We start from the raw sequence: 24,609 nt of genomic DNA on the forward strand, positions 1-24,609 counted from the left end.
AATGCCCGTAAGATAGAGGCCAAATGAAGTTGTAGTTATGACCATAGGATCTAAAGTAAGATTTACACAGAAGGTAGAATATGAACAGAGAAGAAGACAGCAGTTAATTACATCTGTAGACAGTCATTGAGATGTGAACAATGAGTGATGCGACATTCAGAGAGCAGTTTGGGAGAAGTCAAAATAAAGTCTTTGGATGTCTTTGTTTCTTCAACAAATTTGACCATGTGTGAGCTGCATACACATTTAGCTCACTACTGGGGGTAGAGTCTCTAAACCTCCTTGAAGGCTTTGCTGTAGCATTTACTATTGGGCAATTACACCTTTCACATGATGTGTCAGTGGTGTACCTGTCTGCATTTGGTGGCTCTGTATCAGCTTATACATCCCAGGGTCAGAGTGTGTCTGTGTGCTCCTGTGTGTAATTACTGCTGTTAATCACCAGCTCCAGCAACTGTGTCTTGGTGAGCAACAATACAACTGTGGTATTTCTCAATGTATGCTTAAAAAACTGTGATTTTGTTTGAAAGTACTGTCTACAAAAGGTTTTGTTGGTAAATACAGTGTTCTCTTGAGTCTCTCTACCCAAGGCTTTTTATTAGCCACTTTAGTATATAAATGCCTGAAATTTGTGATGAAGGTTTGTTTGGGTTTTTTGTTTTTTTGATCACAACAGTTCATCACAGTTTTGACAAACTGTTGTGATCAACAGTGCTCTAGCAACAGGTAAGGGCATTTGTACTAAGTTCAAGGTTACTACTTGTAACTATATATAATGCATATTACTTCAAAAGTAGGAAGCAAATGGCTGAATTTAATTATTTCACTGTGTTGTCTAATTCAGTATTTCTGTGTGCTGCAATCCAGACTGACCTGTTTATAGACTGCAAAAATGTGAGTTACAGACATTAAACTACAAATTATTTGCTGTCCTTGCAATGAATGGGTCTCCAGTCTCCAAATGGATCGCTCTTTCAGTATATTTCTAAAACCTGGGAGCTATTGTATTGAATAATTTCACTGCAGTTTCTAACTTCCTTTAAGAGCCCCCTAACTGTGCAATATGAACAGAGCACATGTACAATAGGATAAAGTCATTAGTTTTCTCTTTAACTTTTATTCTCAGTATACTGAGAATAGCTCCAGTGAATTATCTCCTTAGGAATTAATTTAGATCAAATGCTGTGATCTTCTCATTTACCATAATGTAGAAATGGATTATTTCTACATTCCCAGTGATTGCACAGCCTAAAGTGGAGAGCATGGGAAAAACAGCCACTAAAGGAAGGGTTGTGGCAAATCACTGCAACAGAAATCAGAGCTAAAATGCTTATTTGTGTGATTATTTACCATGCATACAAACTAGCAGGGAGATATGTAATAACCTCAGCCTCATTTCAACTCTCTTGGTTTGAAGCAAAACAGGACAAAGGCATAACATTCAAAAGAAATCCTACACTCACTCTGTTACATGAGAGTCACTAGAACCTGTGAGTCAACACACAGAAGACATCTTTCAGTGTGCTGGGGGTGGGGTTTTTTGTTTTTTTTACAGTCAGTTCAGAAACTGTACACATCACCACAGTATGCAGAAAAAAATGCACAGCAAACACTTTAGGACTTTTTATTTAATATAACATGAAGGAGCAAGATCCCATTTCTCAGTGAAAGGTAACTATAAAATAACAAATTAAGGCCTTGAAAGAGCCTCAAGCATTATTGTGCCTTCTCATTCCCACTGTACTTTACAGGTATCCAGTCTAGAGTTCTCTGAATGAACCGCTACATCACAAGAAAAGAAAGTATCATTTGTCCTTTAGTTCCTTGTGTCTGTAACTGGTCATGTTTTCTCTCCTGCCACAGCAGCAATTCTTCAATTTTAATAACTAATGTTAGCTGATGGTGATGGGCAGTAATGAAATAGAACTGTGTATCATACAAGCATACTTTCATTTGGATTTGAATTTAAATTATGTCTCAAAATAAGTAAACCAAATCAACTGATGAAGTAATTCCTCAATATTCTCCAAAAGCATTCTGTTACTCACTTACTAGTTTCCTTTGGGAAAGCCACATGTTGTGATGGCTGTGCAAATGAATACTGCAGCTTCCAGAACAGTGCACAAAGTTAACCTGATCACCTGGTTCTGAAACTCAACTCTATTCTTTCAATCTGCCTTACACACAGCAGCTCATTCACCCTGCCTTAGCAGCCTTAAGGTAAGCCCCTACCAGGGAATGCCTCGCAACCCCAATCAACCTCCTTTAGGTGAAGGTTTATTAATAGAGTCCATTCCTGGGAGACCTGTCCTTTTCCGGGCTGCAGTCTCTATTTTCCGTACCAGGTCCACGTCCCACCGATGGGTGACATAACTAACCACAGCTCCAGGTGCCTTGCTCCCAACCCGGCCGACTCTCCCGGCACGGTGCAGGTAGTCCTGCAGGGTGTCTGGGAAGTCATAGTTGACCACTAGCTGCACACTGCTGGTGTCCAGCCCCCGCGAGGCAAGGTCAGTGCAGACAAGGACAGACACGTCACCCTTCTGGAATGAGGCAAAGATGCCGGCTCTAGCAGCTGCCGACATCTGCCCCTGCAGCCTCAGGTGCTTGATTTTGTGGTCGTCCAGGATATAGCCCAGCCAGTTGACGGTGCTGGCACTGTTGCAGAAGATGAGAACAGCCCCTCCAGATGATGGGCGCTCCTTGAGCAGCTGCAGCAGTTCGGGCAGCTTGTCCCGGCCTTTGAGGCGGACAAACTTCTGCTGGACGTGAGGCGGCAGGCGATGCAGGCTCTGGGTGCTGAGGGTGACAAACTGGCCCACGTCAGTGAACTTCGCCAGCGTTTCGCTGAGCCCCGCGGGGAAGGTGGCTCCGACCACCACCACCTGCGTCCTCTCCTCGTCGGGACCGGCTGGCACGGGAGCGCCTGCGGCCAGGGGCGCGTGTGCCATGATCTCCTCCAGCAGCTCCGTGAAGGACTCGTCCATCAGCGAGTCCGCCTCGTCCAGCACCATCCAGAGCAGCCTCTCCAGGGCCAGGAAGCGCCGCCGCAGCGCCTCCCGCAGCGCGCCGGGGGTGCCCAGCAGCACGGCGGGGCCCGGCGGCGGCGCCCGCAGCTGCCGCCTCAGGCCGCCCGCGGCCCCTCCGCCCGTGAGGCCGCGCACCGCCAGCCCCGCGGGCGCGCACAGCGCCGCCGCCACCGCGCCCACCTGCGCCGCCAGCTCCCGCGACGGCAGCACCACCAGCCCGCGGGGCGCCGCCGGCCCCGCCGCCTGCGCCGGCGCCTCGGGGCGGCCGAGCAGGCGCTCCAGCAGCGGCAGCAGGTACGCCAGAGTCTTCCCGCTGCCCGTCTCGGCGGCGCACAGCGCGCTGCGGCCGCGGCGCAGTGCGGGGATGGCGAGGCGCTGCACGGCCGTGGGCCGGCCGATGGAGAGCCGCTCCAGGCCGGCCAGCAGCACCGGCTGCAGCCCCAGCTCGGCGAAGGTCGGGCCCTGTCCCGCCTCCGCCGGCGGCGCCTGCAAGGCGGGAGCCGCCTCCTGCGAGGGCTCCAGCTGGAAGTAATCCCCGTACGCCTTCCGGTGCTTCCAGCCCGCCGACACCAGCGGCGGCTGCTCCCAGCGCCCCACCGTCTGCCAGCGGGGCTGGCTCAGCTCCGGCCGCCGGCTCCGCAGCAGCAGCTTCCCGGAACGCGGCGCCGCCGCCTCCCCCTGCTCGCGCCGCCGGCGCTGCGCGCCCCGCTGCAGGCGCTGCCGCAGGGCCCAGGGGACGCGCACCACGGCCCCGGGGGGCTGCGGGCTCCCCGCCGCCGCCGCCGCCGCCCCGCTGCCCGCCGGCCGCCGCGGCAGCAGCAGCGGGAGGGCGAGCACCGGCCCGGCCCGGCCCAGCGCCATCGCGGCCCCCACGTGCGGCGGCGGCGCTGGCCGATGACGCCTGAAAGAGGCGCTGGCCCCGGTTGTCCCCGCCCCGCGGAGCCGCGGCAGAGCCACGCGAGGAGGGTGAGTGCGGCGGGGGGTGCCGCTCCCTTCTCTCGCCTTTCTCCGCTGCCGGCTGAGAGCCTTCCCCGCGCCGCCACCGCGGGAGCAGCCGCGGCCCTGAGGGGCCCTGGCAGGGGCGGCGCGGGGCGCCTCGCCCGGGAAGGAGCCCGTGTGGCGGGGAGCATCCCCCGGCGCCCTCACGCTGGGTGAGCCCGGTCCCCGCTGCCCGGCGAGCCCTGTCACACCTGGCGGGGCACCCGCCGCCTCTTCCCAGCAAAGGACACGCCTGTGTTTGCGGGTGGGAATTGACAGTCCGTGGCAGCCCCCCTCGGCTCTCTGTTTCAGGTGATACGGCAACAGGAATGACGGTGAACACCCCGCTGTGCTTTAGAGGAAAGAAGATCCTGGCTCCAATGGTGCGAGTGGGGACGCTGCCAATGCGTCTGCTGGCTCTGGACTATGGTGCCGATATCGTGTACTGTGAGGTATGGAGAAGGAGCAGATGAGGCGGTTTTATCTGATAACGTTATTATTAAGGAAAGTACAAATGGACTTGTTTCATTGTATGACTTGTTCTTTTTACACATAGTTTTCCATTAAAAACGAGGAAAGAAGAATCTCTAGGTCTTGAGGCGTTTCTCTGAGCCATTCCCAAGTTATGGCAAATCCATATTTTGAGGCTGTTCAGTAACTTCAAGTAATTTAGACCAAACAGCATAACAATTTCCTCAAGTTGTACTTTTATTTGCATTTGGGGGGGTAGGTTTTGTTGTTGTTGGGGTGTTTTTGTATTTTGTTTCAGTAGAGTCAGAACTTTGAAGGAACTTCAAAGACTGACTTCATGTCTCATCTGGTTAGTTCTGCTGTGCCTCCATGTATTTCATTCATAGCATTGCTCTCCTTGTTTCTCAAACACTTTTTTTTTAAGCTGCCTGAAATTGAGGTGTGGGGTCCTCAGCACAAGAGCTATGTGGACCTGTTCCAGAGGATCCATGGAGGCCACAGTGTTGATCAGAGTGCTGGAGCATCTCTCCTACAAACACAGGCTGAGAGAGTTGGGATTGTTCTCTCTGGAGAAGAGAAGGCTCTAAGAAGACTTCATGGAGCCCTTCCAGTACTTAAAGGGGGCTTTTTAAAAAGAGGGAGAGGAACATTTTACAAGGACAGATAGTGATAGGACAGGGGGAGCTGTTTTAAACTGAAGAGAGGCGAGCTTTAGATTAGATGCTAGTAAGAAGTTCTTTAACTCTTTAAGAGTGTGCTGAGGTACTGAGACAGGTTGCTCAGAGAAGTTGGTCTCTCTAGATAATTACTTAATAAAATGGGCAACTGTTAAGAGCTGATTGGTTGAAACAATTCAACTCACTGAATTGAAGAATTTTTTATTCTTTCTACTCAGGAGCTGATTGACATAAAGATGCTGCAGTGTAAGAGAGTTATAAATGGTAAGTATGGCATTTCTTTTGATAATGCCTGGAAGAAGTCACTTTTCTAGTTAAGAGAAAGGGTAATTATTTCTCTGAAGCATCTTTCTAGTGATTATAGGGATGTATCAGTACATACAATCTCACTGAATTGTGTCTAGGAGCTTACAGTAAGCTTCTGAAGTGCTACATTAGACTTGTCTGCTGCTCTATAGTTTCAAACTTTCAGTTTGTTTGGACTGCAGTAGAGACAGTTTCCAATCATGTGTCTTTTTAAATGTTAGCTGTTTGTGACATGATAATATACACACCTTTTAGTCTACTGCAATAAGGAAGCAACACACACGAGACCTCGCTGTTTATCATTCATTTATTAACTTGAAGTCCATGGGCTGGACTTGCAATAACATGATTGTCACTGCAAGCTCTTAAAAAGGTATCTTTGAGACCTGGCCCTGTTTAGTGGCATAGAAACAGTTGTTTGCAGTGTCCCTGCTGGGAAACAGAAGTTCACTACAAATCTCCTCTCTCCTCCTGCCCCTTCCCAAAAATAGTACTATTCATTCTGGCTGAGTCATCATTGGGCTTTGATATTTTTCAAAGAACATCAAATTACTTTGATGGCATTTCATTTATGACGTGGTCATATGGCTTTTTAAACATTTTTACATTTGTACAGAATTTTTGTCTGTTTCTCATTTCATACAGAAGTACTTGAAACAGTGGACTTTGTTGCACCTAACGACAGAGTTGTTTTCAGAACTTGTGAAAGGGAGCGAGAACGTGTTGTCTTCCAAATGGTAAGATACCAGATACTCTTCTGAGAACATAGCTAAATGCGGTGGTTTCACACCAAAGGTGTTGCAGTATTTCTGAGCTGTTGGTACAAATAAAGATTCTACATTGTAAGCTCTCCTTAGAGCTCTTTTCAGAAAAGGTGATTAAGATAACCTCTGTGGTCTCTAGCAGCTTGGTTTTGTAAGAGGTATCTTACATAAATGTCTGAACTTATGGATGTGGAAAATAAATTGTGCTGATGTCTGATCACACACTGAAGTTTTGCACTGTCCTGTAAACAGTCTCACTGGAAAGACTGAAAGAAGCAGCATTGTTTAGTATAGATAATGTGTGCATTGGAATTGCACAAATGAATCAAAGATTCTCCCTGCTGAAGAGAAAAAGACAGTAATTTGCTCTTAAGAGACTGCTCTGTGTAGGACAAGAGATGATGGGCTTGGAGGGAGGGGGAAGCATGAGTGGACTGCATTAGACACTGAAAAGACCTTTTTCAGTGGCAATGTGACCCTGAAATAAGTTGCTTGTAGAGTCTGTAGAAATGTTATTAGTGGAGCTTCTTAAGAACATTAAAATATATATCTGTTGCTGAGGGGCTCAGAACATTTGATATTGCTGTAGGTGAAGAGGGCAGACAGACCTCTTTGGATCCTTTTTTGTATCACCTTTTATCATCCAGTGGCTGACTCCATTATGTGCTATAGGTAAATGTTTTCAGTATCTGGTGTGCCTCTGAGTGGGTCTCTGTACTAAATGTTCAGAACAAATATGGTTGTACACATGTGCAAGTAAGCACCTTGGGTTTTGGTAATTTGATGATATTTTGTAATTACAAACCCTCTTCTTTTACCAACAGGGTTCAGCAGATGCTGAAAGAGCCCTGGCAGTAGCTAAGCTTGTGTAAGTCATCTTCTCTCACCCCTTCCCACCATGGGTTTGTCTGGGATTTTTTGTACAGAGGAATTATTGTAGAAGGGAGTTTTTTATGCTTGAGAGCATCAAGGTAGCTCTTGATAGAACCAGGAAAAATTCAGCTGCATAAATTCTGTGCTGAGATGGCTTCTTGCTAGTGCAAGTGTGTCCTTGATCTCTCCAGTATGAATTTCCCTGGGCATTGCACAGCTGCAAGATCAATATATCTGAAAATGTCCCTTACTGTTTGTGGTTTAAAGCCTCCAGTAATGTATTGTGCAGAAACGAAAAGTGGCTCTTAGAAAGGTGGTTTTAAACCTCCATTTAAATAGATGGAAGTTTCAATAGGACTTCTGTAGTGATGAATTTATATAGGATTATACGTTATATAGGATTAAGTATACAGAAAGTATTTAAGATGAGTATTTGTAGCTTCTGCACAGCACTGGTTATTGAAACCTTTGAACAATCTGATCTTCAGACCATCATTAAGATTTATATATTTAACTTAAATAAGGGAGAAGCTAAAAATTCAGAAGTTCAAATTTACTTTAAGTTCTCATTTAAGCCTCAGTGATGATGGAACAAATTACCCAGAAAGATATGTTTCTTGTTCTAATAGTTTGCTAAAAAAATATTAACTTTTCCTTCTCTTTCAGAGAGAGTGATGTGGCTGGTATTGATATCAACATGGGATGCCCAAAAGAATATTCTACTAAGGCAAGTGGATTTTGATTACTCTTAAATGAGCCTTTTTTGTCTTGGAGGTATGGAGTGTGGAATACATGGTCTGGTTTTCAAATTCAAGCAGTAAAATTTTGATGAAGAGAAAAATTAAATTTAATTGTTTGTAGCAAACAAAACACTCTAGAAGTTGTCGTGGCCCTAATATAGTAAAATAAAATAGGCTGTTAGTAAATGAAATTCTTAAAGGCTAGATAAAATGAGGTGTTTAGGGCTTTTTAATATTCTTCTGAAGTCCTTAATTTGTTGGTTGAGTGAATTAAGTTCTGCCTAGCCTGCAATCACAATTTTTCATCTGATCAAATAGATGGCAAAAAACAGTCACATCTTAGTAATGCTGAATTCAATTATTTGTCAGTTTTAAGTGGGAGGACAATGGATCACTTAAAACCTGGTTTGTTTGTTTTGTAATACAGCATATGCAGTTCTAAATTAGTCCTGTATATGTGACTAGAACAGAGCATTCAAACTGGTTGTTAGGACTGTTAAGCCACTTGGTGTGGAGATAAAGGATCAATAAATTGAACCTTGGAACTCCTTTTTGATTTCAAATGCTCCACAGAACCATAATTAAGAACAAAGCATCAAAATATCCATCTTGTACTAGGGTGAAAGATCAGGAGTACAACTGCTGGTCAATGCTTATTCTCCAACAATAGTTCTGGGTCAAAAATATTTGTACAAAAAAGTTGTTGGACTCTGCATCTATTTATGCAGATGAAATGGTGTGGGAAGAACCGCTAAAATATTAAATTGTTCATAATTATGGATGAAAAATAGAAAAATGGATGATTATATTTGCTAAAAATAAATTTCTGAAATCCTGTCTGCTCCATAAAGTGATGAAAGCAAGTTGATGCCCTGAATTACTGCTTAATTATTCTGATGCAGGTCTAAGAGATGTAGCACCAAGGTGTTCAGTAATGCTCCTGTATTTTAAATTTTGCCAGTTTTTCCTTAATATAACATTGTGCTTTTGTTGTGGTCTGCTATTAGGCAAAACAATTGAGTTGAAAAATGTGTTTGCCTAGTGGGTAACAGCTTCTGTCTGTTTTGCCAGGGAGGTATGGGAGCAGCGCTGCTGTCTGATCCTGACAAAATAGAGTCTGTAAGTATCACCTGGTGGGGTTGGAGCTGCCTTGGGAAGAACTGTGCACTGTGCTCTACTGGCAGCAGGAATGAGTTACACAGACAACAAATTTATGATCAGTTGAGTGGACTACTCAGTTTAGGACAGTGGAGTTAAGGTTATAGAGAAATATTCCTGATTTGGTTCTCCTTGCCATTATCTGGACTATAAAACTGTTACTTTGGGGGTTTTTTTCAGTTTAAAAACTTTCAGTGTGGTGCAGTATTTGTGAGTTTTACGTGTCTATGCGTGTAATTTGAAATCAGAGTTCACTGGTCATGCCATGTTAGAAGCAGTGTTGAAACTCCAGCAGCAGTTAATTTCTCTCTAAAAATCAAGTTCAAATCAACAAATAAGTGGCAGTAAAAGTGTCTTAGACTAGAAGTAGGCTTGTGTATCTATTGGATAAAATTGTATATTCAGTTACAGATTGTATATATCTGTCTAGCATGTAAGATTCTTTATAGAGGAGTAGTAAACAGTGTTACATTATTCTAATTTATTTTCAAGAGAGAAAGGAGGAAAGTTTTAGTAAAGCCACTGTTGTGATCAGATTTTTGTCTTTTTTTTTTTTTCAGATATTGACCACTCTTGTTAAAGGAATTTGTAAACCAGTAACCTGCAAAATCCGCATTTTACCCTCAGTAAGCGCATAAATTGTTGTGCTGAAGTGTTCAGCTGTTATTGCTCTGATTTACTATCAGTTAGAATATATGTTGTTCTAGTATGTTTCACTGTACTCCTGTTGCTGTGAAATAGCACTTGCAACTTAGAATTTTGGTTTGGGATGCGGTCCCAGCCTAAATCTGACCTGCAGGTGCACAGAGACTGTGATTGTGGGCTTGTCAGTTTCTGTGATAGGCAAGGGCACAGAGGCTTTTATCCTCTGAATTTCTCAATGGGGTCATTTTTTATATCATGGATGTACAAAAGGGTGTAGGGCAGCGCCCCTTGAGCAGCCAGTAGATGCTGTTAGTTCCTGTTTTTCACATGGGGTAGCCAATACATGATTGTTTTCTGTTCTTTCAGACTAATTTGTCTTCCATACTGTTTTCCTGTTCATGCAGTTAGAACAGCCAATGCAGTTACAGGGTCTTTTTCCCTGTAACTTACAGGGAAGTTCTTTGCTTCCTTACTGCTTTTTTTTTTTCTTTTTTTTTTTTTTTTCACATGACTTCTCTACATATTTTTAAACCTCCAAGAGATTATGTGCCTTCTCTTTTAAAGACTGATTATTTAGCAATTGGGTATTTAATTACTTCCTAGATACTTTGATTGCATATGACCTAAACAGATATTTCAGTAGATGGGTGAACTGTACCTGAGCCAGCTTTGTTCAGAAGTCATTTATTTTTTGGGATAAACAAATGAAGCTTGTGTGAAAAGAATCAGTAACCCAGTCTAAGATCATTTTGGTTCTGAAGTATTAAATTAGAGACCTGGCACCTTTATCCTAGAGCCTCTTCCTTTTTGTTTCAAGCTTTTGTTGCATAATGTCATCAATCAGAACAGCAGGTGAGCTTCTGTCTCTGCATCCCTGCCAGCTGGGACCTGTTGCAGTTTTCAGACTGAATCTGGTATGTTTGGGATGAGCCACAGATATTCCTCCAGCTTTTGAAAGGAAAATTTGCCTTTTTTTCATTCTCCCTTTCCCTAAAGATGCATAAGACAGCTAGTGCAGCAGTGTGTCAATTTTATTTCTGCTTTTTAAAAGCATTTTACCTCTTTGAAGACATACTGGGCCTTTTGATTTACTGGGCATGTATGAATATCCTTAGAATTTTTTAGATGCTGGTTAACATTTTTAAGACACGTCTGAGAGGAATATTTATAGTTGTGTGATTGCATGGTAGGTTGATTTCAGAAGGCATCCTCTTACTGAAAAGCATTTTAATTACAATTTACAGAGTAGTCATCAGAGAGGACTTGCTAATCAAATGTTCCAGTCATTTTCAATTGACAATCTGAAAACCTTTGGAAAATATTCTCCTGCTACAGAGTATTATGTTACCTGGTTTGAGAAAGTTTGTAATCTGTAAGTTCATGGAAGCATTGAAAATGGATTCTTTTTTTTTTTTTTTTTTTTTTTTTTGCCATAGCAGGTGGTTCTTTAATTGAAGTATATATTAAATGGTTGTACGTGTTATGTTATTGATGAAAGACAGGAATCACATTCCTCTTGATAAAAGAAGACTTCCAGCATTTGTTTGTACAATGGTCACATGATAGTTATTCCTTTTGCTTTGAATTAAAATCATGTCAGACTGTCTTATCCCTCAGGTGGAGGATACTGTGAATCTGGTGAAGAGAATAGAGAAAACTGGCATTGCTGCCATTGCAGTCCATGGAAGGTAAATTGATTTTAGGCAAGAAAGACTTAGATTTTTTTTAATTTGTTGATGACTGTACCACAGTATGATATGACTGATATGAGTATACTCTATACTCTAATTGTAATACGTAGTTCTGATTTCAGCTGTTAACTGAATTGTGTTCTAAGAAATCAAGTCAGTATTAGGCAATTAAACTGCTTGCTGCTCTTTTCCTAAATATTTTTTCTCAAAGACCAAATAAAGCTAAAATTATCTTGCATACTTTATATCTAAAAAAATTAAATATATAAAATAAATAAGCTGAAACAAGTATATCCCAATAATCCTTGTGTCATGTCTGCTGTGGGTTAGAGATCTATAAATTCCACAGGAAATCTTTGGCCTTGTCTTTTTTTTTTTTGTTTGTTTGTTTGTTGGAAAGGAAGAAGGAGGAGAGGCCTCAGCACCCTGTCCACTGTGATGTTATCAAGGCCATATCTGAAGCTGTCTCCATTCCAGTAATAGCAAAGTAAGTTGGACTAATTAGCTCATTATGGTCAGATGCCTGTACTTAAGATTTCCAAGTGCAGGAAAAAGAACCATGATTAATTATATTAGTGTTGTTAATTTTTAGTGGAGGATCTCATGACTTCATTAAGGAATATGCAGACATTGAGACCTTCCAGAAAGCAACAGCTGCCTCATCAGTCATGATTGCTCGTGCTGCCATGTGGAACCCCTCTGTCTTCAGAAAAGAGGGCTTTTGCCCCTTGAAGGATGTCATGCAAGATTACATCAAATATGTATGTTTTTATGAAGATCTTACTTGTAATTAACATTGTTTAGAATTGTCAATCCAAATCCTACTGCAGTATCTAACTCCTCTTCATTTCAAAGACTTGGTTCTGGGGATATTTTAACATAGTGCATGTTACATGATCCTTGCAAATCAATCCCTGCTTCCTCTGTTTGATTTTGTTCAGAAAAAAAAGGGTTCAGAAATCTCTATTCAGAAAACATGCCTTTTAGCCCTAGTTTCTTGGGAACATCTATGAGGCTTACCAGGCTATCAAAAAATGTAAAGAAATCTAAAAATATGTAGTCCAACTCTTTCAAAGTCACAGTTGTACAAATTGAGCAGATTATTATATACAGTATACAATATTGAATTTACAACATTGAGCAGAAAAGTGAAGAAGTAAAAAAAAATCAGTTGCTCCTAGATTCACTTTTAGAAATTAGTTCTTTTCACAAATACTGTCAAGAAGTATTTGCAGTAGGGAAGCAAAGGGAATGATATGCCAATAAAGTAATGCTGTATTATTGTAGTACTGTAGCTTCATTAGCTAAGTCATCTAATAATATATAAAGTTTTATCCATTATTCAAAAGACAACATTTTAATGATGTAATAGGAAATTAGTCAGAAATCTGTACCTTGATCATGTCATCAATTCAAATTCTTTTTTCTTAATTTAAGCTTGCTATTAATGAGTTACTTACTAAAATATCAGTGCATTTCTAGTCAATGATGTAAACAGGTCAACTCTTTCTTCAGAAGTATATGAGTCAGTTGAACTTTAGTTGGTGAAGTCATGGCAAAATAATCAGATTATAGTCACATTCATGGGTAGTGTTGAATATGTTACTGGGGAAACTGCACTGTGGTTTGCCTTTCAAAAATGATTGTGGAAGTCATCAGGACACCATGTGCAGTATAGAAGATAAATTTGTTTGGTGTGTTTTTGAATTCTTTGTCTCTTTCCTTCAGGCAGTGAGGTATGAGAATCACTACACCAACACTAAATACTGCTTGTGTCAGATGTTGAGAGAACAGCTGGAAACTACTCAGGGTAAGAAGCTGCACGCTGCACAGTCCACACAGGAGATCTGGTAAGCATGGACTGCAGAAAAGGAGTTGTACTCTGTCAAACTTGCACACCACTTCTCTATCTAGCACTGCCTGGCATTTCACACCATCAGAAGAAGTTTCAAAAACCCCAAAAATAACCCAAAAAATCCATATTGGAGACATGAAATAACAGAGTAAACTTTTCCAGGTTTCCTGCATGCTCAGATGTTAAGTCTTTAACCCTAAAACTCTCTATATTCAGCACACTAATTTGAGTGGTGCTTCACTGAGTAACAAGCATTTATTCAATATTTGCATAAAGTGATAAAGAAAAATTTCAGCTTGTCTGAAATTTTGTGGAACTTGTCTTCTTCCAATGATACTTATTTGACTTAGCTTTCCCACTTGCATGTGAGGTTTTTAATGTTACTGGAATATTTATAACGTAATTGTTTTTAAATGAATATTTAGAAACTCAGAAACATGTATCAGGGTTATCTGGTTGTATGGTACTTAAATGTAATTTTTTGTGCTGCTTTTCATTCCTGTAGTATCCTAATGAATGATGGCAATCTTTTTGAGGAAATATAGTAGCTTTAAAGAATCTTGTCATCCTGCACATCAGAGACAGACTGGATGAGATTTCTCAGTGGAAGAGAGAGAAATGAAAAATAAAAATTATTAGAGAAACCATAAAATAGGCAGATGAATAAAGAATTTGCACAGAATTAGGGGAATTCAGGTTTGGACACATCTCAAACTGAACAAAATAAAGCTCTGAGCTTGCATGTGTCATATCCATGTTGTGTGTTATAATTATTCTTCTGATAAAAGGGAGGGGAGGAGTCTCCTTGTTTTTTGTAAAATGAACACTCTGAAATTGTTTGATATCTAATGTGTATGAAAATGGATGGAAATGTTGAAAGCTTGAATTATTTTGAAAAGGAATGTTTCTAGCAAACCTTAATCAGCATTCTGTTCATGTTCAAAATGAATGGAAATGTCTGCAATCCTTTTGCCATTTTATTGCCTTTTACCAATTTTGACTTTCTAGAAATAATTTTGTCCATGATTGTACCATTACAGTACAATGAAGGGAATTTTTATTGCATATATAAAGGAAGCTAGACTTCATTGTTCTTAAAGGAGCAGTGGAATCCATGAACAATATTTAAACTTTGCAAGTTACTTTTCACTTTGGCAACTTAAAGAGTTTAACAAGCTTTAGTATGTTAACAGACTGTCTATTTTGATTATAGACTTTGAGTTTAGGAAAAAAGATAAAGTATAGATTGGAACTCAAATCTTCTGCAACTTCAATAAAGTCTTAGCCCAGAGGGTGGTGGTGTTTTCTGCTTCATGAATAGCAATGCATAGCATGTAAACTAAATACTGTAAAGTAACAGTTTTACACAGGTAATTAGAGGTGTCACAGTTCATACAGATAAACACTGGATAGAGATCTGGTGTAAAACTGTGGGGTTTATGTGCTATGCCTAACAATTCTTCACAGGCTTCCAAAATCAAACTGGTTCTGTACATGTGATGCAATACCAACTTCAAAATGGGCTAAAGCAATGTGTGTGCAGGAGAGGGGGACAGAGAGGGCCATTTGAAAATTTATGAAACTGCTTTCTGCTAGCAAACCTGGTCTTTTAACCCCTGTTCTTACCTGTTTCATGTCTAGATAACTGAGGAACATTTAGTTTTTTTAAAATGCACTAGTTTATCTTCAGACAATAATAGAGCATGATTCTGCTGTCTCCTCGTGGTGAAGATGGGTTACAGCCATTTGAGCTTTAACCTCAGTGCTGAATGCAAGAGAACAGCCTGCTGCTCTTCCCACAAAGCATTTGCATAGCAGTATGTAATAAATTGCCTTCCCTTAGAAGCATGAGTTAGTATTGTTCAGTTTCATTTCTTTTTTGCTTGGAGCATTGGAGATGGCTTTGTGGGCAGAATTCATTTTGTAATTGAACAGCCCCATATCAACCAGCACCCTCATAACAGAAAGTTAAAGTTTCTTTTATGCTGCAGGTTTTATTGCCGTTATCATCCGCAGAAAATCAATAGTCTCAGTTTTTAAAGTAGATCCAGCCTGCCATGAATTTGAAATTTAAAAGGGTTTGAGGCTTTTGCCTTTGACTAAAATCCTGGTTGCTTCTTCTCTTTATTTGGGCTTGTGAATAATACTCTGAAGACAGAAAACCTGAGATTTTGAGGGGTTTGGATGCTGTAGTGTTTATTGCTTATATTATTTTTAATCACTATAATTAGAAGAAGATTCTTTTTCCTACTTTTTGCTCATATTGCCCTTGTGGAGCTGATGAACCAGGAGTCACTCTGAGATGTTTGTTTGCTGATTCATCCAACTGCAAGTTATTAAATGACCTAATAACTTGAACATCTCAGGACCTGTATTTCTGACAGATTCTGCCTTCACTCCCAGGCTACAAATTGCATATGTAGTGCTGGAAATTAGGACATCCTTTTCCTACTTGTAGCTGAACAATGTCTGGTAAGAATTGAAAGAGAAATGATGTGCAGAATACAGCCACACTTGCACTTAATTCTCTGTCCTTTTAACATATACTGTAAACACAATTGATTTCTACATTTTCTTTCTCTGTCATAATGTGATACAAAAATTTATAAACTGATTTCTAATATAAAGGAATTCTGTTTGAATAGTGAAGCCTTTGAAATGGGTGACTTCTATGAAGAAACCACAGCTATTTTTGAAGCAAAAAAAACATCTTTAGAAACCAAGACGCAAGATGAAGATGACCAAATGGAAGATCCAGATGTAATAAAAATGGCTGTTAGATTTGACAAGTAAGCATGCAAATCAAGTTTTTCACTATCTTGCATCTCTGAATAATACCTGTCAGGTTCACAGTGTCTTAACAGTTTTTTGAAAATGATGATTTGCAATACAGCACTTACTGAGTGAATTCCTATGAAGCAGTAAGTGAACATCATTGCATAATCACCATTTCCCTGTGCCGTTTGGATGTCGTAGGATATTCTTTAGTTCCAGGCTTCCTGAGACTGCTTAATTCTTCACTTAACTTGTTGAAAGTGCTGAGTGCTCTGAAAAAAAAAATTTAAAAGAACATGTCTATGTAGAAAAGTGTATTACAAAGATCTAGAGTTCAGTTATTTCTAGTGAAACTTGACTAAAACAAAATTTTTCTATAAGAAGTCCTGAACAAACTTCTTAATACTCTTCTAAACAGACAACTTGCTCATCTGAAGTGTGTTGTCATCTAAATGTGTTCCATTCATAAGCTATTCCTTGAAAAATTAATTAATGGAATTGAATTGTATTTTGTATAATTTTTAATTATAATCTCTGAAGCCTATAGAATTGCTGTTATTTCCATGGTACATTCGTGTTTGCTGTTTTTGCTAATAGGCCTATCAAACAGCTCAAGAAGAGTGTGATATGTAAAATCCTCCACAAATGCAGTCATAATGCTTTAATATTTAGAGGATATATTACCCAACTCCTTGAGAACTGAATACAGATTTTTTAATGTTTTTTTTCTGCCATATGTGAGGGTCTGTAATTCTTTGTCAATAACTGAATAAATTCCTACATTTTCTACCCTTTTTTCATTTGATTACTGCTTCGTAACAGAAGCAGCTTCTCCTTTTTTCTACTAATGTTTAATTGGTGCTTATAATAAGCAGAACCAAACTGTATCTCTCTTCTGTGTCACATATTTAGTTAGAATCTCCTTTCTGGTGAGTATCTCTTCTCTGGCTGTATTACTACAGGATGCAAATGTTTGGGAAAACTTTAGATTTTATTTTAGATGTCTTGTCACACCTATTTACTTGAGTTATCTAATGAAGAAGAAGCATCTTTTTCATCATTTGAGCTGTAAAATTAAACTTCAAATAACTGGTAGAAGTAATACAATAAGCAGAAACTGTCTTTTTAATATGGAACTTTGTGCACAGTTGTTGACCACAAATTTTTCTGTCTAGGCGAGAATATCCGCCACAGATCACTCCAAAAATGTATCTTCTGGAATGGTGTAGGAAAGAAAAGCATCCTCAACCTGTTTATGAAACTGTGAGTCAATGAAAAACCCTTTCAAACCTCTTCCTCTGCCTTGTATATGAAATTAAGTATTTTAGAACTCAAGGTAATGAGAAATTCTGCTTCCCAGTCCAGTGTAGCTCTTCCAGAAAGCAGCTGCAGAAATGGTAATGCACACAGGTATGACAACAGCAGCTTATTTTATTAGAAAGTAAAAAATCCAGAGTCAGACCTCCAGTCTGCTTTTGATTCATTTGTGAAAGAAGTTGCTGTAATTTCTCTGTCATTATATAGGATCCCATGACTGACTTTACTACTTCTGTGAAGTAAAGAATTAAGTCTTGGAATGTTTTCTCTGTTGTTGCACTCTGTTACAGATAGGAATGGTATGGGACAGGAGCACCTGTTTGGTTACATGGGGACATTATTTGATTACTTTTTATTTTTGTAGAGCAAAAATATTTGTAGCTTGGACAATTTCTTAAATTTTTAATGTTGAATATGTATGGTGAAATTTGTGGTGTGCATTAGAGTAATTTTAAAGTTATGTTACTTGTTATTCTTGCCTTTATACTTATGAAAGAATGTTGATGATGTTGTTTCTTCTGTGAATGACATGACTGGTTTTTGACAGCCCCTTCCCTTTTAATTCTTTTTTCTACAGGTTCAAAGACCACTGGATAGATTATTCTGTTCAGTAGTGACAGTAGCTGAGCAAAAATACCGTTCAACTCTGTGGTAAGCCATCTTTAATTTTTCAGAAGGATTTTTGTTTCTGAAATGTTGCTTAAAAACTTCCATTAAAGGGATATTCCAGTTTATTCCAGTTGGCTTTGATAAAGGTCAACTAAAAGCTACCTCTTAAAACTACTTCTAGGAGGGAGAAAGGATTAAAAACTTCTGAGAATTGAATGCTACAAGAGGAAGTAAGCACTGGCATAATCAAGTAAACAGTTACAGATTTTAATTCACTTTGTTTTAGTCCACAACTTGTATTGGAAGGGGAGCAAATAGGTGACCCAGTTCCATTCTGTATGTGATGAGTTCAGAAAGAAGCTAAGGGAGGAGATTGCAATATCTTCAGCCACTGCAGCAGATCCATTCCCAATAAGAAGTCAGGACTAAGTGTCTATATTCAGTGAAGCAGAGGATGGTGCACTGAATTCTTGGATATCACAGTTAATTAGCAGCTACATCCAGAGCTGCTCTGAAGTTTCATGATGGTATTTTATACAATCATCTATTAATACTGGAGCTGATTTGAAGCATTTGCACCTAAGGTGATCTTCATTTAACTGCAAAGCTAGAGCTCAGCACTGAACATTTTAAACAGGACAAGTGCACACAACTGCTTTGCAGCCTTCCTGTTCAGAGACTTCAGGAAGTTATGCTCAGCTGATATGAAATTTTGAGTGGAAAATGTTTTCAAATACTGACTTCCACAAATGTGTGATGGGCAGTATTTCTCAGAAATTACAATTTTTATTATTATGAAACAGTTCCTGCTTTTGTCAGCATCGATGAACTTGTACATCTGTCAGAGATGTACTTACGCCTGAGCCTCTTTCAATAAAAGTGATCCTTCATAACTCAGTTTTGTTTAGTGATCAGATTTGTAAAAGTTACCTTCCTGAGGATTGTGTGGGCCAAACACGCATTGGCTGTGTACCTTCGAAATGGAGAGTGTTCAAGAGACAAGACCTGATAGAGACAGATTTTCTAGGAGTATTGCATCAGGAGTGATGCATCAACGCTTGACACCTAGCAAGATTGAAATAATTTCTGGAACTGACCTGTTTTGTTCCTCTGCTGTGAGATGACTACAAGTGCTGTTTGTTTCATGATGTTGCATCAGAGACAGGAAATTGTCTCTTGGCAGTGTAGAGACCTCAGTTTCTACTTTTACATGTGCTCTGTGTGCTTGCTCTTCAGGGACAAGTCCAAGAAACTGGCAGAACAGGCTGCAGCTATTGTCTGTCTCAGAACATTGGGTGTCCAAGAGGGAAATCTCTGTGAGGCAGAAAATCACCTGATGAACAAACGCAAGAGGGGGGACCAGGAGCGCTTGGTTAGCAAAGACCATGGAGAGGACCTTGCTGAGCCTTCCCATAAAAAAGCCAATTTTATTGAAGAAACTTCTAACGTGAATGAGCCAAAGATGCCACGATAGCATGGAATTAATGGAAATTAGAGGTTTCATGCCTATACAGCTACAAATAAGCTCCTGTTTGTATATCTTGCTGTTCACATTTCATTTGGATTCTCTCAGAGACAGATAAATTTCCCAGTTGTGAAAAACGCCACTGAGATGTTTACTGCTCACCATTCACTGTCCCTATGGTGCCTTTGAGATGATAATTAGGAACTTGATTTTAAAAAACATGGAAAAGGTAATCCCAATAATAAACTTTTTTAAAACACCAGGTATTTTCAAAGCACTTTTGTCATTGGTTTCATTACTTGTTTTTTTAATTTTTAATAAGTCTACAGTGTACTGGTAAGAGATGTATTAATACATCATCCACAAACAGAGGAATGGAACTGTGTATTGGAACTGTGTAGTTAATCAGAAAAATCAATGTAGGAAAATAATTAATAGCAAAGTAGACATGGTTTTGTCAACTGAGTTTTATGCATGTTTTGCAAGCTTAGTTTATGCCGCTCGTGTATCAAGAAAAAGGTTTTTTCAGAAATAAGGACTTAAAAATTATAAGACAAGCATTAAAATAATATTCTTCTGTGATAACTTCTACTACGTTTTTTACCTTCAGAAATATGACAGTAGAATTAACTGTCCTTTTCTGGTCATAGGTGTTAACAATTGTGTCTTTTCAGTAAGGAACTGGAGCCAAGCCTGGTAGCACTGAATTTGTTGAATGAAGATCCTTTGAGTTTTTGTCTTTTGAACTTGAAAGTCCTCGTAAATGTCTACAAGTAGATTACTTGCAGTAATGGCCATCCAAATAAGGCCTTGTATGTTCTTGAAATGTGACCTTGTTTGTCTCGGTACTCAGCAGTTGGTGATACAGGGGTCTTGATCAAAGGCCCATGTTCTCTTCTTTGTTTTCCATCATCACAACTTCCTATTAAAGTAAACTGTAAATAAATGCTGTATGCCAGGAGAGGATACAGACCCTGTCTAATTCATGGCAACTCAGCTGAGCTTGTCTGATTCAAATTAGAGTTCTGAATCCTCAAAAGAGAGCCAAAAGAATTCAGAGATTTCTGTTATTAATAATTGATTGAAACAGTGGCTTAGTTTCCCTCAACAGTGTGAGGGATCTTATCAGCTCTGGTCTGAAAACAAAATGATGGGGTTGTATCATGCCATGATCTCTAAAGTACTTTGTAAAAAGAACGTACAAGATATAATTAATTTGGTTGTAATTTATAAAGAATCTTTCTATTTAAAAATTTGATCCTTTTCCTCAAGTGATAGTGCCACATTAAACCATTCTTTCAAAAAGGAAGAACAATATCTCATCAGATAATATTCAGGGTTGTGAAGTTAAAATGTCTGCTGTCTAGAGTAATTTACAGTAAATCTATACAGTCTAGGAAGAAGGAGGTTTTTCTTGTTCAATTTGTACATTGTAGTAAATGCACTTTAATGTGTTTACATTTGATATCATTTTAGTGCTACAATTTTACTCTGAAGCACTAAAAAAAATTGCAGTATTAATCAGAAATTTAAGAAGTAGCTCTTTTCCTTTTATAAGTTCTATCTGGACATCTTACTTTGGTCAGAACTATTTGAAGCCACAATAATAAAGAAAAAGTAATTTTTAGGTCCTGCTACCAGTGTGATTTGCAGGGTCTAATGTAATAGAAGCATGGAATGTTTGAGTGTGGAAAGGACCTCTGGAGATTGTGTGGTCCAAACCCTGTGCTCAAAGCAGGGTGAACTAGGGCAGGTTTCCCAGGACCGTGTCTAACTGGGTTTTGCACATCTTCAAGGACTGACACTCCACAGCCTTTCTTGGCAATCCATTCCGGTGTTTGAGCACCCTTAAGGTAAGCAAAAGTGGGGTTTTTTTCCTTCTTCTACATGGAATAACCTGTGTTTCAATTTGTGCCCATTGCCTCTTGTCCTGCCACACAGAATGATCTGGCGTAGTCTCGTAATCATTGTCTGTCTAAATGGAAAACTGAATCTTTGGGTAACACAGGTGGTAGTGCCTAAGTACAGGGTGGACTTGTATGGCAGCAGTTACTGTGGATCAGTGGAAGTTCTGGTGGATTGGGATGAATTTTTACATAAGTCGGTTATGAGAAAGATGTTATTTCTCTTTTGACCCAGAAAAAACCCCAAAAAATTACTCAGGAGAAAGTGTGTCACTGCTGACTTGAACTTCTAACAGAAGTGAGATAGGATCATTCAATTTAGAAGCCAAGGCCTTCATAACACTATTTGTACCTTGGAGGGGTTTTATTTCTGGTATTTTGTCATATGATGTGAATGTGCATCCTCCTGCCTCCTTAGTGAGGTACAGCCTGTGCAGGCTTCCTTCCAGCCAGTGACTCCCTGCTCAGGTATGTGGTGAGAGGTTGGTGTTCCTGTGCTGCTTGAAAAGGTGCAAATCTTGGGTTCAGTTGAGCAGATTTCTGCAGGATTTCTGCTGTCAAATATTCACATGTAACTGTAGTTGAAGATAGATACCTTAACACAGGTTGCATGAATAGCAGCCTGGAGGGGCTTTACTACTCATGTTACAGAATACGTGCCTTGGCTTGCTTGATGGAGAGAGTTGGATAAAACTGACTGCATCGTTTTCCATGAGTGAAACAAATTCTGTGTTAACACTAGCCTGCACAAAGTGTGTTTATTCAATCAAATAGATGGTAAATGGGGGGGGGGGGGGGGGGGTGTTGGGAGGGTGTTTCTATTTCTAATAACCTTCATGTTTTCAAATCCTTCCTGAAATTATTGCATGGTTGCCAATGTTTCACTTAGTCCTCTTAGCTCTCTGCAGTGGTTGTATACGGTAATGGGTTGTCTGTGCTGTAGCTATGGACAGGCCAAACAGCCTGTGAAAATGAGAGTGAGGAGTCACTCTGTTGGAATGAGCTTTTAATGCTAAATATAGAAGGACCGTAATTCTGGCAAATGGTTAGAAAGTGTAACATTTGACACCTTTGATCAGTTTCAGGAAGAACCAAAGAAATGTTGCACTTGTATATATATATATATGTATGTGCTTGCCAGAATGTTGTGATTTAATGACTTTCTGTTACATACTTTCATTCTTTGTAACTCTGTTACAACTAATGTGTGCCGACTTTGATCATTCAATTCATCCTAACCACTTCTACCGCTAGGATAACTGTATTTATCACGTGTGTTCCCTTCTCAGCGCTGCTGGGAAAGTAATTACTCCAGGGATCAGTGCTTTCTCCTAGGAATCGTTACATTCACATCTGTGTGAGTTTCTGCCGTGCTGCTCTTCCCTGCTGTACCTTCCAGAAACAGAAGGTGGCAGGTTTTTTTACTGTTGTCACAAAAATACGCTGTCTTCTGCAGTATTTACCAATCCAGCCATTGCACTTCAGCATTCTTGCATAGGGTGGCAACTGAGACCACAGCTGGGTTGGAGGATATTTAGCTTCACTTTTCAGAAACTTTTTTTTTTTTAATTTTAATGTAGTATGAATATGATACTTGGTCAATACTGATGAAAGCTGTGTTCTATTTTAAGTATTTGCTCAGTGAAAATGTTTCACTATTAATCCTGTGGAACTCTGTGAAGCAACTGGAGGGGTTTTTGTCCCAGGGGTACCATCAGCCGACAAAAGAGCATTTGTAGTTTTTTTACTTGATAGCGATGCTGCGGAGAGTATTTGTGATGATACCTGCCAAAGTGTGGTCCATGGGTATGGGGAGAACTGTAACTTGTCCTCCCTGTATTCTGCTTACTAGAAATGTGAATGGGAATGCAGAGATATTTTTACCATCCTTTAGTATGGATGCACTCATTGAGGGTCTACCTCCAGGGCCTTGCTGGCTGGAATGCTTTTTGGAATGTCCCAGGCTCTGAGCCCAGCCCCGCCCTGGAATGTGAGGTTAAATGTTGGCGGTACAAATACAGAGTTTGAATATCAAAATCCTAGAGTTGCCCAGCACTGCAGTTTCAGAAACTGGCAAGTGAGCCACATGTCAGCTCAGCTGCTCTCCAAGTCAAAGAATAAGCATGCCTCGGGTTGCTGGGGAAGGAGGGGGAGGTGGGGTGGTTTTTGTTTTGGTTTGGTTTTCACTTAACCACCCGTTATGACACGCAGAAGAACGTGCTTTTCAAACACGTCAACTGGCAAGATTGTGAGAGGTCCCACACAGGTGGTAGCTGGAAAGAGTCGTCATTCACAAAAGCATTTTACTGCCATTCTTTACTCAAACCTAGGAGCTCAACATAATGAGAGCTATTGCCTTTTTAAACAGGAACCTGCTTATATTTGGACTCTTGAGTCAAGGAGTGATGAGATGGCCTGTAAGGCTTAAGTTCCATCTGTGCCACCGTGCAGGATGCCGAGGCTTGAGGCTTTGAGTCAGAGATGCTGATGAAAACCATTAAAAGCTAACATGGAAAGCAAGCCTTTGGTGAGAAGGGAGTGCATCATGTATTGTTAAAAAACAGTTGTCTAGGTCAGTTAAGGAGAAGAACTGCTGAGCTCCAGGGGGAGTCTGGTTCAGTCACCCGTATTCCAAGGAGCTCCAGCCTCAGTGGGGTCTGTGAGAGGAGGCTTAAAATATGCCTCACTTGTGGTGTTCACTTAGCTCCCAAATGAAACGGTGTTGCAGGAGCTAACGTGAATCAGCTGTTAAACATCTATCAGTTGAACAAATAAATACTTTTCCCTTGCCCTGGTGTGGTGGGAGAGTCTCTGTTTTCTGTTTTTAGAAAATTATTGTCTGCAAGAGCACTGTAGTACAAATCTGATACTTTATTCATTTTTACTTAATTTTCCTTGATAAATTCCATACGTTTGTTAATGTTTCAGTATGTCATTGTGTTCCTGTTCAACTACCTTTAAAAATTATTTCTTGGTGATTGCAACCAATGGATATCTATGTACAGTTGTGAACCTGCATTTTTTAATTAGTATTCTGTTGCATGGAGCTGGCAGAACTGGATTTGAATACAGTTCTTCAATGTACTTTTTAGCTAGTTTAAAACGGTACAAACACATTCCCTTTTCTAATACGTTTTAGTTTGCAAACTTCTCTAAGCAGTGTTAGGATGCTGTGCATGCCTGTGCACAGGTGTTAACATGGATTTCACAAGCTGGTCATGGGCCTTCATGTTAAACTTTTTAAACAGAAACTGATAAAGTGGTTTCCCTCATTGTGGTCAAAGAAAAGTGAGCGTTACAAAAATATTTAACTAAAGTTAGTACATTTTTACCTTTTCTAATCTTAAGTGTT

General features: G+C 40.3%; 2 protein-coding genes across 5 annotated transcripts; one reads left to right on the top strand and one right to left on the bottom strand.

Annotated features, from left to right (window-relative positions):
• Positions 1-1,602: 1,602 nt before the first annotated feature.
• On the bottom strand, positions 1,603-3,915 carry DDX28 (DEAD-box helicase 28). Its single transcript, XM_068202755.1, has one exon. It carries the CDS (start codon positions 3,888-3,890, stop codon positions 2,256-2,258), a length of 1,635 nt encoding a protein of 544 aa, XP_068058856.1. The 5' UTR covers positions 3,891-3,915; the 3' UTR covers positions 1,603-2,255.
• DUS2 (dihydrouridine synthase 2) lies at positions 3,207-19,630 on the top strand. 4 transcript variants are annotated; one of them, XM_068202759.1, is made up of 16 exons: positions 3,207-3,323; positions 4,320-4,459; positions 5,374-5,419; positions 6,107-6,198; positions 7,050-7,093; positions 7,765-7,829; positions 8,914-8,957; positions 9,557-9,622; positions 11,259-11,329; positions 11,733-11,819; positions 11,925-12,093; positions 13,061-13,182; positions 15,833-15,976; positions 17,138-17,225; positions 17,857-17,930; positions 19,125-19,630. In XM_068202759.1, the coding sequence occupies exons 2-16, from the start codon at positions 4,337-4,339 to the stop codon at positions 19,360-19,362; spliced, it is 1,473 nt and encodes a 490-aa protein (XP_068058860.1). In that variant the 5' UTR covers positions 3,207-3,323; positions 4,320-4,336; the 3' UTR covers positions 19,363-19,630. The 4 variants fall into 4 exon arrangements, with proteins under 4 accessions (XP_068058860.1, XP_068058857.1, XP_068058859.1 ...); XM_068202756.1 differs by lacking the exon at positions 3,207-3,323 and adding an exon at positions 3,870-3,995; XM_068202758.1 differs by lacking the exons at positions 3,207-3,323; positions 19,125-19,630 and adding exons at positions 3,870-3,995; positions 18,010-18,255.
• Positions 19,631-24,609: the final 4,979 nt, after the last annotated feature.

This window comes from Anomalospiza imberbis, chromosome 12 (assembly GCF_031753505.1).
Source record: "Anomalospiza imberbis isolate Cuckoo-Finch-1a 21T00152 chromosome 12, ASM3175350v1, whole genome shotgun sequence".
Lineage (NCBI taxonomy): Eukaryota > Metazoa > Chordata > Aves > Passeriformes > Viduidae > Anomalospiza > Anomalospiza imberbis.

What these genes read in the sequence shown, in the direction of transcription:
- DUS2 (XM_068202759.1), top strand. Translation starts at nt 4,337, where the DNA reads ATGACGGTGAACACCCCGCTGTGCTTTAGAGGAAAGAAGATCCTGGCT. An exon ending in AGAATATTCTACTAAGGCAA is followed by an intron (nt 7,830 to 8,913) that starts GTGGATTTTGAT and finishes TTTGCCAGGGAG; the next exon opens with GTATGGGAGCAGCGCTGCTG. An exon ending in AAATCCGCATTTTACCCTCA is followed by an intron (nt 9,623 to 11,258) that starts GTAAGCGCATAA and finishes CTTATCCCTCAG; the next exon opens with GTGGAGGATACTGTGAATCT.
- DDX28 (XM_068202755.1), bottom strand. Translation starts at nt 3,890, where the DNA reads ATGGCGCTGGGCCGGGCCGGGCCGGTGCTCGCCCTCCCGCTGCTGCTG.